Below are 13,129 nucleotides of genomic sequence, written 5' to 3'. Positions count from 1 at the left end.
AAAAGGACAAAAGATTATACGGAGATTCCAGACCCAACTACTAGATGGCACAATAATGCACAACATGTGAATCCAGAAAATTCTTCAAGCTGTAAAACTACACCGGGTAAACTATACCATCTCCTTTGTCAGAAATAAAGCTAATCAACCAAGTGGAATTCCATCTAACTGGACAGTATATTTACTAGAGCAGCATCTAATGCTTCACTTTAGTGTCCCGTTCTAAGCTCTTTACTGCTGTTTTTCTGGCTGCTCTTCCTATGTTTCATAGTGAGGTTGCAGCTGGCAGTCTTGCACTTCATAAGTTGACTTGAAAAACATTTTATCAGCTAACCAATCTGATTCCTCTGTGATTGTTTCCAGTATGCTGAATAGTAAACCGTAGACATGTTTAAAGTGTCATTTAAGTTGGTGACACAATCCTTGCTGCAGGCCCACTACTGATGTTTAAATTACAGGCCCTGGTCCCATGTAATGCCTCCTTACTAGGGACTTAAAAGTAAATTAAATATGCCAAATGGGTATAAGTCAATACTACCATGTTTTAAGCGAACACATGCACTTTAGCACGGTTTAGCAGTGGTGAATTGTGCAGAGTCCTAAAACTAACAAACAAATTCAGCAAAAATAGGAGTGAAAGAGAAACTTTAGGGATGACCCTGTAAAAATGGCCAAGTCCAACAGGGCACATTGAGGTTCATTGCAGTTCTTTCTTTTTAAAGTGGTGTCTAACTAGGCGAGTCACTGCTATCAATTCTTATCATATTCTAGCTTGTACTTGATTATGTGCACAACACTGTGGCTGGGGCATATACCAAACTCTCGACCAAGTGTGTGTGTAAATTCAGTGGACCCATTCTGACATGTGCCAGTATATGGGATAGTTCCCACTTAAGCTACTCAGCAGTTTTTGTTCTGGAGTTTAGCTGTGTTCGGGAGAAATAGTCTTGTACCTCACAAAATGTCAAGAGTTAGCTTGCAGTGCATTTACCTTTACCTGCCAGAAGAGTCTCTGTAGTATACATAGGGCGGTTACCGAATAATATTACTTCCTCAGTAAGTACAGCAGGTGATGTGTTTTTCATTATTTTTGTTTCTTAAGATCAGAACAAAGTCTTAAGTTGTCATAGATTCCTGTTTGAGTTTAGTATTGTCCCTTGATTAATGTAGATTATATGCCCAAGACTTTGCTCAGGTCAAGCAAAAGTTTTGATCTAGATGGTAAATGAGCCATCACATCAGCTGGAAGGTTTTATGAAATGGCCTGTAGAGTAATCGACTATTCTTATTCTGAAGATTTTTTTTTATAGCACATTGATTATATTCCAGCTGCTGCTTCTGTTTTATGCTTTAGTGTTTTTCCTAATCCTGCTAATTTAAGACCTCTCAAAATCCTGATACTGTATGAATGCATAGATATTCAGTACAATCACAGGTATTTAGAAAGGCAAGAATGACGTTAAGTAGTCCGTGCAAACATGTTTGCAAAACTAGCCACTGAAAATGGATATTCTTCTGCATAATGAGAAACCAAATCGGCTTTTTCAATGCACATGGGCTTGCCCATTGTACCACACTCTTGGTGAACTCCGAATTGGTGTTTTTTTTCCCAGTTCAGCTACATGGAACTCTGTTAACATTTCCCAAACCTAAATCTTTAATTTGGATTACATTTCCTGAGCTCACTGTTTGATCATCAGCTCGTTCACCCCTCATCACACACTTATTTTAGTCCTTGTTATTCTTTGGTAATAGTTGTCTTATAGCATATTGTGTCGTAGAAATAGGTTTCTTTAACAGTCTGGAAATGCTCTATTGTTATGTGGTGCTCTGTCTTGTCAAAATAATCCAAGTTTTCTTGATCCTTTAATGTGCTGAAAGGATAATAAGATGGCCCCAGACAGGTTGTGTGTGTGTATTTTAGAGAAGTAAAGTGTTTTTGAGGTTATCAAGTTACTTTGCCACCAGTTGCCTTCTGTGTAAAGGATATAAGTAAGTTTAAGAGAGCTTTATGACTGTCAATATAATCTACGGTGAAATTGCTGTTACCCTGTGAAATCTTCACTGAAAATGCACTTGCTACCTTTAGAAATGAGACTTAGTAACTTAATTGGTCTTTTGCAAGTTACTACAGAAGTAACCATAATGAACAAAAAAGGCCAGAAACGTGTCCATTCTCTGCCAGCTAGTTTCTCATCCAGAAGACTGGGAATCCTTGGAAGACTGATATCTTTCTTTGGGTCTTTGTTTGAAAAGTTTTGTCACTGAATTGCATATTTTTGCCATTCCAACTTCTTTCAGTAGGTTTTGTGATTTAATTGATGAAACCCTTGAAGTGTAACATTCTAGTATTTTGAAGTCTCATTTAGTCGTTTGTAACGTGGCATTCTAGAACACCATAAATTAAAGTACATTTAACCACGAGGCAGTAATTTTATATGCAGGTAATTTTCATTTTTGATTGTCATCTTATGAATACAGAAGGTAACAATAAAACTTAACCAATTTGAACCATTGCTGTTGCATATTACAGCCATCATGATATGCTGTGCGATATTGTATTACATACAACATGAATAATTTATTCCATTTTCGACACGTGAATACATTTTTCTTAGATCTTGATTCATGGCGTAGGGGCCCTGTATGAGCAGGGTGAAAATTTGGAAAAATCGACATGATGAATTTTATTGTGCTTGATCTGTAGTCTTACAGGATCTAATTCTACAAGCCAATTATCCACCTAAAAAAACACCTGTGGTCTAACAGTAGATTAAAAAAATAAAAAGTAAGGACTTTCTCCTTAGGCATATAACAGGTGGATAATCATTTTAGCGTGTAGTTTGTATCCCTGTTTGAAAACCAGGCTCTTATAGTTATTGTGTATTTTGGCAATCAGGCTATTTTTGATTTCCAGGTATGTTATGTCTGAAATGGTCTGGGTTTGTGTATCAGTAGCAACCAAATGTATTTATGCATCTTGATAACGTTTTTCTTTTCTTGGTTTTTGCTGCTGCCTTCATCTAATGTTTTTCTCTTCCTTTTTCCCTGCAGACTGCTAGTTAGTGCCTCCCAGGATGGTAAACTCATCATTTGGGACAGCTATACCACAAACAAGGTGAGAAAGCTGGTTGCTGCATAATTGTCTCCCTCTTGGCAGCAAAGAGCCTAGGATAGAACATTTGTACAGTTTAGTTTACCTGTCGTGCCATGCATCTTGCTTATTTCCAATAACGATTTAAGATCATATGGTGCTGTTAAAATTGAAAGTTTCTGAATTTGTTTAAGCTTTCTCAGTTGTGCCAAATGTATTCAGTAAATTGAGTGCTTTGAAGGAGTAGTTCTGCAATTGTATAGCTGGTCTGCACTCTTAAAATAGTTTTATATAACCCATCCACTTAAAGGTATTTTATTTTTTATAACCTAGTCACTTTAAGTTCAAAAGATTTGGTGAGAACGTACACAGCTGTCTCTCCCTAAATTGACCTCTCCTGTGACCATAACCATGTGTTAAAGGACTCGCCCCAGAACAAGGTTACATTAAATTATGGTTTGAATTGGTGAAAAACTAAATCAGTCTGATTGAGGAGATCTTTCCATTATGACTGCTGCAGTAAAAAAAATTGTTTAGGACAGCAGGTACATGTTTTCTAAACCTGCTTTTTAAACTAAACATTGAATCAATGTTTACTCTGTTGGTAAGGGAAAGCAATTGGCTGCTTTTTTTAAATTGTAGTATGAGGTGAGCTTTCAAACGCAGCAGGCTTCAGACTGTTTTTATTCCTAGAATTCATATTTGGTTCATGGCAAAAAACTACCCAGAAAATGAGTTGGTGTTCTGTGGGGTGCTTTCCAAAGAACAGATATGGCTAAAAGATGTTTTGAGTTGTACACGTTTAGAAAGATTCAATATCTTGGTAAAGTTCTGCCAGAGATTTTCCTCTGCTTGTATAATTTCACTCAATTATAAATTGTGCCAATTATTATTTTTTATAAAAGGAGTCCAATGCATGTAGTTTTGTTATTGTGCCAATTGATTATCAGGTTCACCAGGGGCTGTGGAATGCCCCAGCTCCTCAGTTTGGCCTACAAGCTGTTGCGTTTAACGTGATCAGAGGTGGCCTTATAGTCGATAAAGCATAGGTGCAAAGGCATATTTGTTGATTCCGCCTTGTCGATTAGCATTGCATGGCTAGGATGATTGTTGTTCCAACAGATTTTGCATAGCCAGTCTGGTTAGGTGGTATAACTGATTTCTCTTTGGCCCAGGCCTGGAGCTCTTCTAGCAGTGTTTCTGCAGAGAATTTTGCCTCGTCTGGATTGCCACTAGCCGGTACTTTTTTGGTGAGGACTTGTCACCTGACTTGAAGATTGGAGAGTTTATTGATCCTTTCCAGGAGTGTGGGAGTATGTTCAGTAGCCTTATTTCAGTGAAAAGGTTTGAGCGCCTCGGCCCAGAGGTTTGCATCACGTTTGTGAAGAACCATTGGAAATCTGTTGGGTCCTGGCCCCCCCCCCCCCCCCGTCTCCTTACTTTCCCTATTTGCTGCTTGATAGTACTGATTATGCTGTTTAACGGTACATCCATTGGTTAGTGTCCCTCTGGAGTTTCAAGGTCTGGGGAATTACGTGCCTCCCGGGGAGTGCCAGTTGACGCACATCCGGAATTCATTTCGATGGTTCCATAGCCACAGATTCGGTGTCTTGATGGAAATTAATCCTAAGGTAATTTACCCAAACTTCTTCTGATATATTGGAAGAGATTCCCTCATGTGAAGGACGAATAAAGCTGCTTAATGTTCCCCTGAATCTGTCGCTGTCGCTCTGTTTGGTTTTGGCATGTAATTTCACCCAGAGCTCCTCCTCTGCATATCTGTTAGCTTCCCATTTTTGTCTCAACAGCACCTTTTGCTTTCGTAGCAGTGCTAGTTGCGTTTTGTCAGTTTGGTTATATCTGAGGTCTCAACACACGATAAATTGAGCTTTTAATAAACGTAATTTTTTTTGACAATTGCTTCATACAGCTGTGCATCTGTGGGATCATTGGTCTGAATGGAAGTGGCGTAAGCTGCCATTGTGTGGTAAACATTTCCCAATTTCACTTGATCCAACCCATGACTCAAAATGAAATATTGCGTTTTCTAGCAGGCTGCTGTCCGCTGCTTGTGCGTACTTAATTCTTCTAAGGTTAATTTGTAAGCTCTGATCCTTGAAAGGTCAAAGACCGGTCAAACATAGGCATGTTTGTTCTAAGCAGGATTTCTTGAGGGCGATGGTCGCTGTCAGCTTTGTCACCCAGCTGAAATGGAGAGATTTGATAAAAGTTAGAGAGATGAAAGTGTAGTCTAGTATGGAGTTTACTGTTGACCTGCGGTGCATGATTGCAGGAGGGTTGTCACTGGCAGATTTGCTGGTGTTTGCTTTGAGGTTGAGGTGTTTATGATCCTCAAGTAGCCACTTTCCGGTTTTGGCTTATTGGCCAGGTGGGTATTTCCCTTGCAGTGGAATGTTCCAGATTGAATTCTGAAGGGACACTTAGTCTATTAAGGCACCCATTAGGTTGAGGTTTAGATCCCCGGTGAGAATAAGGTCTGTTGCCCCTTCGCTTATGCATGCCTCCAGAAAGTCACACATTTCCTTTGCTGCCTTAGTTTTCAATTTTGGATGGACATAAGCATTGAATATCATGATGTTGGTACCCCTTTTTTCTGGTGTTGCAGGCGGAGTTAGGTTAATTGCCATAGTTGCTGAAGAGGCTGGGCTGATTGCACTGGCTGTAAATATATTTGTGTTGGAGACATAAGTTGCAAGTCCACCCTGAAGGTGACTGTATTACCCCCCTCTATGGGCTGGGGTGAAAAAAACGCAAATCTCACTGAAGGTGCGGAGGCTCTATCAGCCAGGTTTCTTGTGGTGCTAAGATGTCAAATGACCTTAGGTGGGTGACGAAACCTGGGTCTCTTTTTATTGGCTAGACGTTTACATTCCATGAGCATACTCATAGGACTCAGTTTGCGCTGCTTGTTCGCGGGTGCACTGTTGTATTGTCAGTTTTTTTGATTGTTTATTGTCCTTGAGATCCATCTCAGATGTCTTTGCCAGGTAGGTGGTGGTACAGGATCCTGACTGCTACTGCATTTTTCTTGAAATCTTTGTTAGTTCGAAAGTGTCCAGCTGCTCCTCTGAGCACTGATGTTGCGGTTCTTTTTAGATTTGCTTGTTCAAGGTTTGTATTTTCTGGGATTAGTAGGTCAGGGTAGCTGGACTCCCTGTACGGAGTGATGATTATCCCCCAGCTTCTAAAGGGGCAGCTTTCTAAAAGTGTTTTTTGTGCAGTTGATGACGATCCCAGTGTTGTCTTTGTATCTTCTCTTTCCAAGGAATCCTTGCATCTAATGAATTCTATTGAGACCAAATCAGAGTTGGTATATGAGACAAAAGGCGCAGTATGTTCCCTCAATTCAAGATGTTTTATGTACCTTTTCAACTATATTCAGGTTTGAACCAGAGGGTGTTGATTTCCCTGTTGATTTCCCTGCCAGAGATCTCCGGCAGGAAGATTTTGTGATATTTTTGGGGGGCTGATGATGGTCTCGTTACTTAATGCTCCTGGTGAAGCGGAGTGCCTGGGGACTGCCGTGCTTCCTTAGCTATTTTAAATTTTTGGTTTGTGTACAGTTCCAGGCGGTTGTCCTGCGTTTCCCTGCCAGAAAACTTCCAAGCTATTCCAATTATGCTTTGGGAGTACTTGAACTTCCGGCCTCCCTTGAGAGCTTGGTTGTGCGGTGGAGTCAATTTGTGTTTTACTTATGCTTTTAGGATTGATTTTTCTTGTCATTGTGCCATTTGGCTCCCAGGAATCTGAGTGTTTGTCATTGTAATTTTTCAGACTTGCCATGGTTGAATGAGCACCCTTATCGGCATGGTAATCGGTGAGTCTTAATAGATTGCTGGTTTGCGAGTGCGTTGGATTTGTTCCAGTCAGTGAGCTGTCCATTGCACAGGGAGCAGTTCCCACTTACTCCTCCTTTTCGTTGCTTCGAAGGTTGGTAATGTTGCCATTTGGATGAAAGTTTTGTATCTTCTTTCACAGACTTAATAAAAAGGCTGAGTTGTGTTTACACCTAGATTTGATTTCGTCCCATTTCGACATATGTTATGTTTATGACTACCTTCCGATGTGGTCGGGCTTTCTTGATTTCTCGTTTTGAGCTGATGACCTGAAGAGGCGCAGAAAGCCTTCCTGATTTGAGCCCAGTTTTTGGTTTTGGCCTTTCAGTCTTTGTGCACGTCTTTGCCTTGCATTTGGTTTATTGTCCAGTTGGTCTATTGGGAGAGAGCCGGCTGGTTGGCTTGGTGTTTCGATTTTGCAGCCCTAGTGTATTATGTTATGAAATTGTCTCTAAGGAAAATCTCTTCTTTCAGGGTTGTGATCTGATGTGTTGCCTTGGATTATTGGATCGCAGCAGTGGATTTGACGTCTGGAGGCAGTGTGTTTGAGTGCCTGGATGCCCTTTTGAGTTGTGTGCACAAGTTACTCTGCATGGGTAGAAGGCAAGCTAGTTTATCAACAACCGGGCTATATCACAGCTCAATTTGTTAGCTTGTGTGGTCCTGTAGGTTTTGTTGAAAAGTGTTTAATGCACTTAGCTTCCAGTCAATGGCAACCATGAAAACTGCCAGGGTGTTCAGTAAGGTTAGCTGTGTCCATTTTGTCAGATTGGTATTGGAGGGCCTCCACCAGGAGTTGCACTGTTTTTAACAAGCTTGTCCAGGTACTTCCAGGGTCTGGTTTGTGCGCCTCTCCTGGTGGTCTCCTGATCCTGTGTCTGTGATTGGATTGCCCGCCGCTTGGATCTCCCCACTTCCTGGTGCCCCTCAGCTGTCAATTTTATAGGAGTCGTTCTCTTGCTTAGCTGGGAGCTCTGACTAGAGGTTGCCAGAAGAATCCCTCTCTTCTGTGCCAACGTTTGAGAGGAGTTCAGGATCCTCTGGCTCAAATCTGTGACCTCTCTAATTTGGTTTGTAGTGATGGTGTTTTATGTTCTATGTCTGAGCCGTTCGTTGATGGTGCAGATTTGGGTTTCGTATCTTTAGAGGGATTCTGGTTGAGTTTATGCTGCTTGCTGTCCGAACACAGGCTTTCCAGCTCGCATACCTCAGTTGTAGTACGGACGCTTCCTGTTTTCTTTACTTTGGAATGTGATTCCAGAGGTGGGTGTCTTTGATACAATCTCCCAACCCTTCAGGGAAGGATTGCCTCACTTTCTTCGGTCTGTGCTCTGATTGCTGTTACATCCGCCACCACCATCTTGACCGGAATTTGAGGGTTCTGGGGCCAGAGAGTAGTTTGGCACTGTGGGGTCTGTCCTGAGACGAACGCGGATTGGTCAGCCCTAGTGTCTGGGCGTTCCCTATTTTTGCTGCTACCCTGTGGATGGGGTAGTTGAAGCGGTTGGAGGAGTGTCTGGAGGCCCTGGGTTGCTGTGGTTGAGCAGAGAGTCTCGCACGCATTTTAAAAAAAAGCAAAATATTGTGTGGATCTTTGGCTGAAGGAGTCGGACAATGTTTTAGGAATTTGGTTTTTCCTGTGTTAGAGACACCGCTTGAGTCGGTGATGTCAGTCTATTTCGATTAAAGAGCAGTCTCGCTGTAGGTCTGGCCTGATTTTCTGCTGTGGTTAATCTGCAGAGCCTTCTGATGTCCGGGGTTTTCTTTTACACTTGTTTAAGTTGCTTTAAAGAGTTGGACCTCCTCGTATGCTGCCTTATCTCATGGTGTGCTGTGGCGGTCTTAAATAGTTGGAGCTTAGTGTAGCCTTAATTGGTCCTAGACAGCTGTTACTGCCACTGCTTGCTTGCTTTATTAAGCGCTTACCTAATTGGGCGATGAACAAAATAGGCTGGTGGCTGCTGGGAGGCTGGGGCAGCGATGTGTTAATTCTTGTATACTTTAGTGCGTCTCCCAAAGTCTGTAGGAAGACCGGAGTCACCCTAGCTGCCTAGCAAATGTCACGTTAAATGTATATGCCTGTCATCTACACATTGATAATCAACTATTATGTAAATATCCACATGAATAGAGAGCATCACAGGTGGAATAGAAGTTTTGAAAACATTTGATTGCAAGTTCAAGCTCACTTCAAACCCAGCCACCACAATTAAGAGATTCCACTATAAAGTCAATGCATGAAAGATACACGCTGCAAAACAAAATGGTTACTTTCCAGTAGGAGTAGTTATGCAACTGGAAGAATTTCCTGGATCCTCAAGCAATTTTTTTCCCCTTGTATTTTGCCCCGCACACACCCCAAAAGGTAGAACATAGGAACAGAGCAAACTGTAAAAATAGAGTGATAAATTAACCTTTTTATAAAAAATACAAATAACCAGGAAGCCAGTTTAAAGTGAGATGAAGAACCAAGTTTCAGAGGAATGAAGAATCTAAAGATATCAGTCACACCCTGGGATTTCAGAGGTGGTCATGCATGGACAGGGCACCAAATGGTAACTGACTAATACCAACAACAAGAAAAGAGACTACAAGAGGGGGATTCTGGACCTAAAAACTAGGTGGCGGAATAATGCAGTGTGAATCCAGAACATTCAAGCTAAATAACTAATCCTTGTGGTAAGTTACCATAATCATTCTTTTGTGCACACAGTTGTCATTGGGTATCTCTAGCCCATATGCTGCTGCTCTAGAAATTCTACTTTAGGCATTACGCAAGACCAAAGGCAATGTGTAACTGCTTTGGGGGGAAATGGAGCTTGGGCCCAAAAGTCCCTACTGTGCCTTGCCAAAAGAGCAATGGACTCTGGCTTGCAGTTTGGGGGTGCCTTATCCTTTTTCACCTGTTCTCTAGTATTGGAGCTTCCATAGATTCACATGATTCAGTCATCGAAGTGTGAGTCCCACAGTACCATCATAACACAGTATGTATCACTATCATAGGCTATAATGCAATGAAAAACTCAGTTTAATAGCCTATCTATTTCCTTTTTTAAAAAGGACCAAACTTGAACTATAACCAATCTGGCGACCGCACCCTGTGGAACACTCCCAACCGAGGCAGAGTCCCTCAGATCTTCTATTGCAGTGTGAAGTGAGTCTCCTTGAGCGGTTCTCAGTTTTTTTTCAGCAAATAATACTTTTTGGTTCATCCAAGCTTAAATTCATGTTTCATTTCTCTGATCCGGACACTAATGTCAGTGTAGAAGAAAACAAGGTAATGGAAAACAATGTTTAACGTTTTACTCAAAACTCTGTCAAAGGGAGAGATTGCGCCAAGGGAATCCAGAAGGAACATAAAAAAGCCATACAAAGACTTCGACAGGAGTCCTGATAAGGCACTTCACAGAGAAAATTGGAAAAAACTTCCTTAGAGGCAGATCCTACAACTCTTCATTCCTAACACTATCGGGGAAATCCTGATAACCGGACAATGAGGCGTCCACGGCAAAACTGCAGTCAAATTCATTAACAAATATGATAACTAGGACTACCACAACCGTGTTGTCTGCAGCGGCGAGGTGGCAGTCTGCAGTCATCTCAGGCAGCGTCCTCTGCAAGAGCCTGATCTCAGACTGCTTTCCGCGACGACCTCATCTAGGACAACCTTCTGCGATGGCCTAGTTTTACAGCCTTCTGCAACTGCCTCATCTATGATGTACGATGACTGTCCTCTACGGTGACTGCCTCATCTGTGATGACTGCCTTGTCTAAATCTGCCAAGTCGACTACGATCTTGATGACAACACCAATGACAAAGGCACCGTAGTCCTCAACAAGAACAAAAGATACATAATCCAGAATAAACTTACTGTCAAGAATTACAGGGACTAATATGAGCATGTCTGCAACAGTCAGCAGTATATGGAGAGGCAATCTAAGGAGTAATTTCACCAATTTGCTCCGCCTCCAACCTCAGGGCCATTGATGAGGTCCATGTAGCTCTAGACCTACAGGGCATGTTACCGGATTACTACAAACACTTTTCTGAGCCTACAAGGTAACATTCTGTCCGATATGTCTGCTTACTCTGATGCTCCTACCACTGAAAGAATGATCCCAGTGTCAGTTTTTACCACGCTTCCCGGTACGACCCGTTGACATAGTCGTGATAGAGAGAAGGCCCACAACTGGTGGATTACCCACCAGATGATTTTTGGTCCATACCCTAAAAGAATGAGCAGACAAACGCTTCCTGATTCCAATAGCAAAACGAGCATTTGCAATGCAATTGGTTTTGCATTTGTGAGAGCTGGAGCTCTTGGTGTTGTAAATGACAATGTATTTTACAAACGGGCAATGTAACAGCCACTTCATCAACTGGCTGTCTTCTAATGTGAGTGACAATATTTGGCCTGATCTTGTGTACAGCCACCTAAAAAGGAGTGTGCCTCCGTGCAAGAGCATGAACCTGGGCGTGCTTAAATCTGTAAGTTACAACCCTGAACCAAGGCCATACCTTGGCTACAAATTCAGGTATATGCAATTTCAATACACAAATAGTTTGTAATACAGGCACACACCAAGCTGGTCGTCAAACTCCTCATCAGTGCTGTAAAGGGCAGTCTATGCGAGAGCTGCAGAGCGTTTAGGAAAGGACCAGAGAGAGGCTGGACTAATGAGGCACAGATACGGCCAGGGCGACAGGTGTCAGCCTTGGAGTGCCAAGGGTACTCTTGTGACAGTGTTCTCGCAGTGTCTTACCTCACTCCTGATGATGAGGTAAAAGTCACAAGTGAAGAGTCAAGCAGCCCGCCAATGACTAAAGGCTCCCAATGGAGCTCTGCAGGAGCTTCTTACCCCGGCAGGTCGATTGCCATTGGGTGTGGAAAATGCCACTATGGTATATATTAAATGGCTGGAGCAAGCCTGTGATATAGCCCAAGTAAATAAACTCTGCTCCATGGGTTACTGAGGATTTGAGAAATCAAAAACTTGTGTGCAAACTGCTGGAGCGGAGCAGGTAGAAAGGCTATAAAGAAACTGAGAAAAACCTATATAAACTCAGCCTGTAAAATTATAAACAACTCCTTTTTTCTGCTAAACAAAAGTGTTATGCAACCTGCATTGATCTAATGAAGCATTCGGTAAAAGAACTGTTTCTAGCCTGGCTTCCCCCAGTCCATCTAGAGTTCAACCAAGTCAGGAACTATGTGAAGACTTTGCCAAGTTATTCTTGACCAAAGTGGAGTCTATCTTTGTGGTTTTCAGTGGGCCAAGCACTGGTAGGATGAATGCGGCTAGGGAGGAATCCAAGCCTACAAGGGTACCCATTTTCACCTTCGAGAATTTCTCGCAGGTGTCATCTGAAGATATTAGAGAGCTCCTCATGGCAGGAAATTCGGGGTCGCCCCATGACCCATGACCGGTCTCAGTGGCCAAATTGGCCCGGTTCCGATCGTGTCCTCACTATCATCAATATTTAATGGCATGTTTGTAACAGGGCAGATTCCTATACGCTGGAAACTTGCCTCTATTCTGCCCCTTCTGAAAAAAAAAAAAGAAAAGTTTGGACCCTAAGGATCCAAATAACTTTTGCCCTATTTCCAGGCTCCCGCTCCCAGCAAAATTGATAGAAAAAATCATGAATACCCAATTCAGTACCTTCCTAGCTGAGACACAAGCTTTGGATTCCTCCCAATATGGCTTTAGAGAGGGGCATAGTACAGAGTCTGCTCTCATTAAGACCACAGAGGATATCAGAGAAGCCGTTGATCGGGGTGGCAGGGCAGCTCTGATTTTTAGATCTGTCCGCAGCCTTCGATATGGTCTATCATGACCTCTTGATGGACCGTCTGAAGGCATGTGGGATCCATGGGAAAGCTTGGGATCTTTAAAGATCTTTGGTGTTCTCCCAGTGCAACAATTTGTCCTCTGTCGGATAACAGTCTAAACCTTATGCATTGCCCTGTGGGGTTCCACAGGGGTCCTCTCTCCGTCACACACTGTTTAATGTGTATGTTTCTTCTTTGGCCCCTATTATCAATGCTCTTGGATTCGGCCTCACCTCGTATGCGGATGACACCCAAAGTGTAGTGTCTCTGCTACCCGGCAAGGTAGCGGGAATGGATAAACGCTTTCAAGACTGTATGATTTCAGTTGGGAGTTGGATGGCAGA

At 42.3% G+C, this 13,129-nt stretch overlaps 1 protein-coding gene across 1 annotated transcript in view; it reads left to right on the top strand.

The window, feature by feature from the left end:
- Nucleotides 1–13,129, top strand: part of GNB1 (G protein subunit beta 1) — a 381,574-nt gene that overhangs the window by 244,650 nt on the left and 123,795 nt on the right. The window contains exon 5 of the mRNA XM_078642454.1: nucleotides 3,055–3,118. Within this exon, the coding sequence (XP_078498580.1) occupies nucleotides 3,055–3,118 (64 nt within the window). The remainder of the gene's footprint in view (nucleotides 1–3,054; nucleotides 3,119–13,129) is intronic.

This window comes from Lissotriton helveticus, chromosome 5_1 (genome assembly GCF_964261635.1).
Source record: "Lissotriton helveticus chromosome 5_1, aLisHel1.1, whole genome shotgun sequence".
Taxonomy (NCBI): domain Eukaryota; kingdom Metazoa; phylum Chordata; class Amphibia; order Caudata; family Salamandridae; genus Lissotriton; species Lissotriton helveticus.
This window is presented reverse-complemented; position numbering and strand designations above follow the sequence as displayed.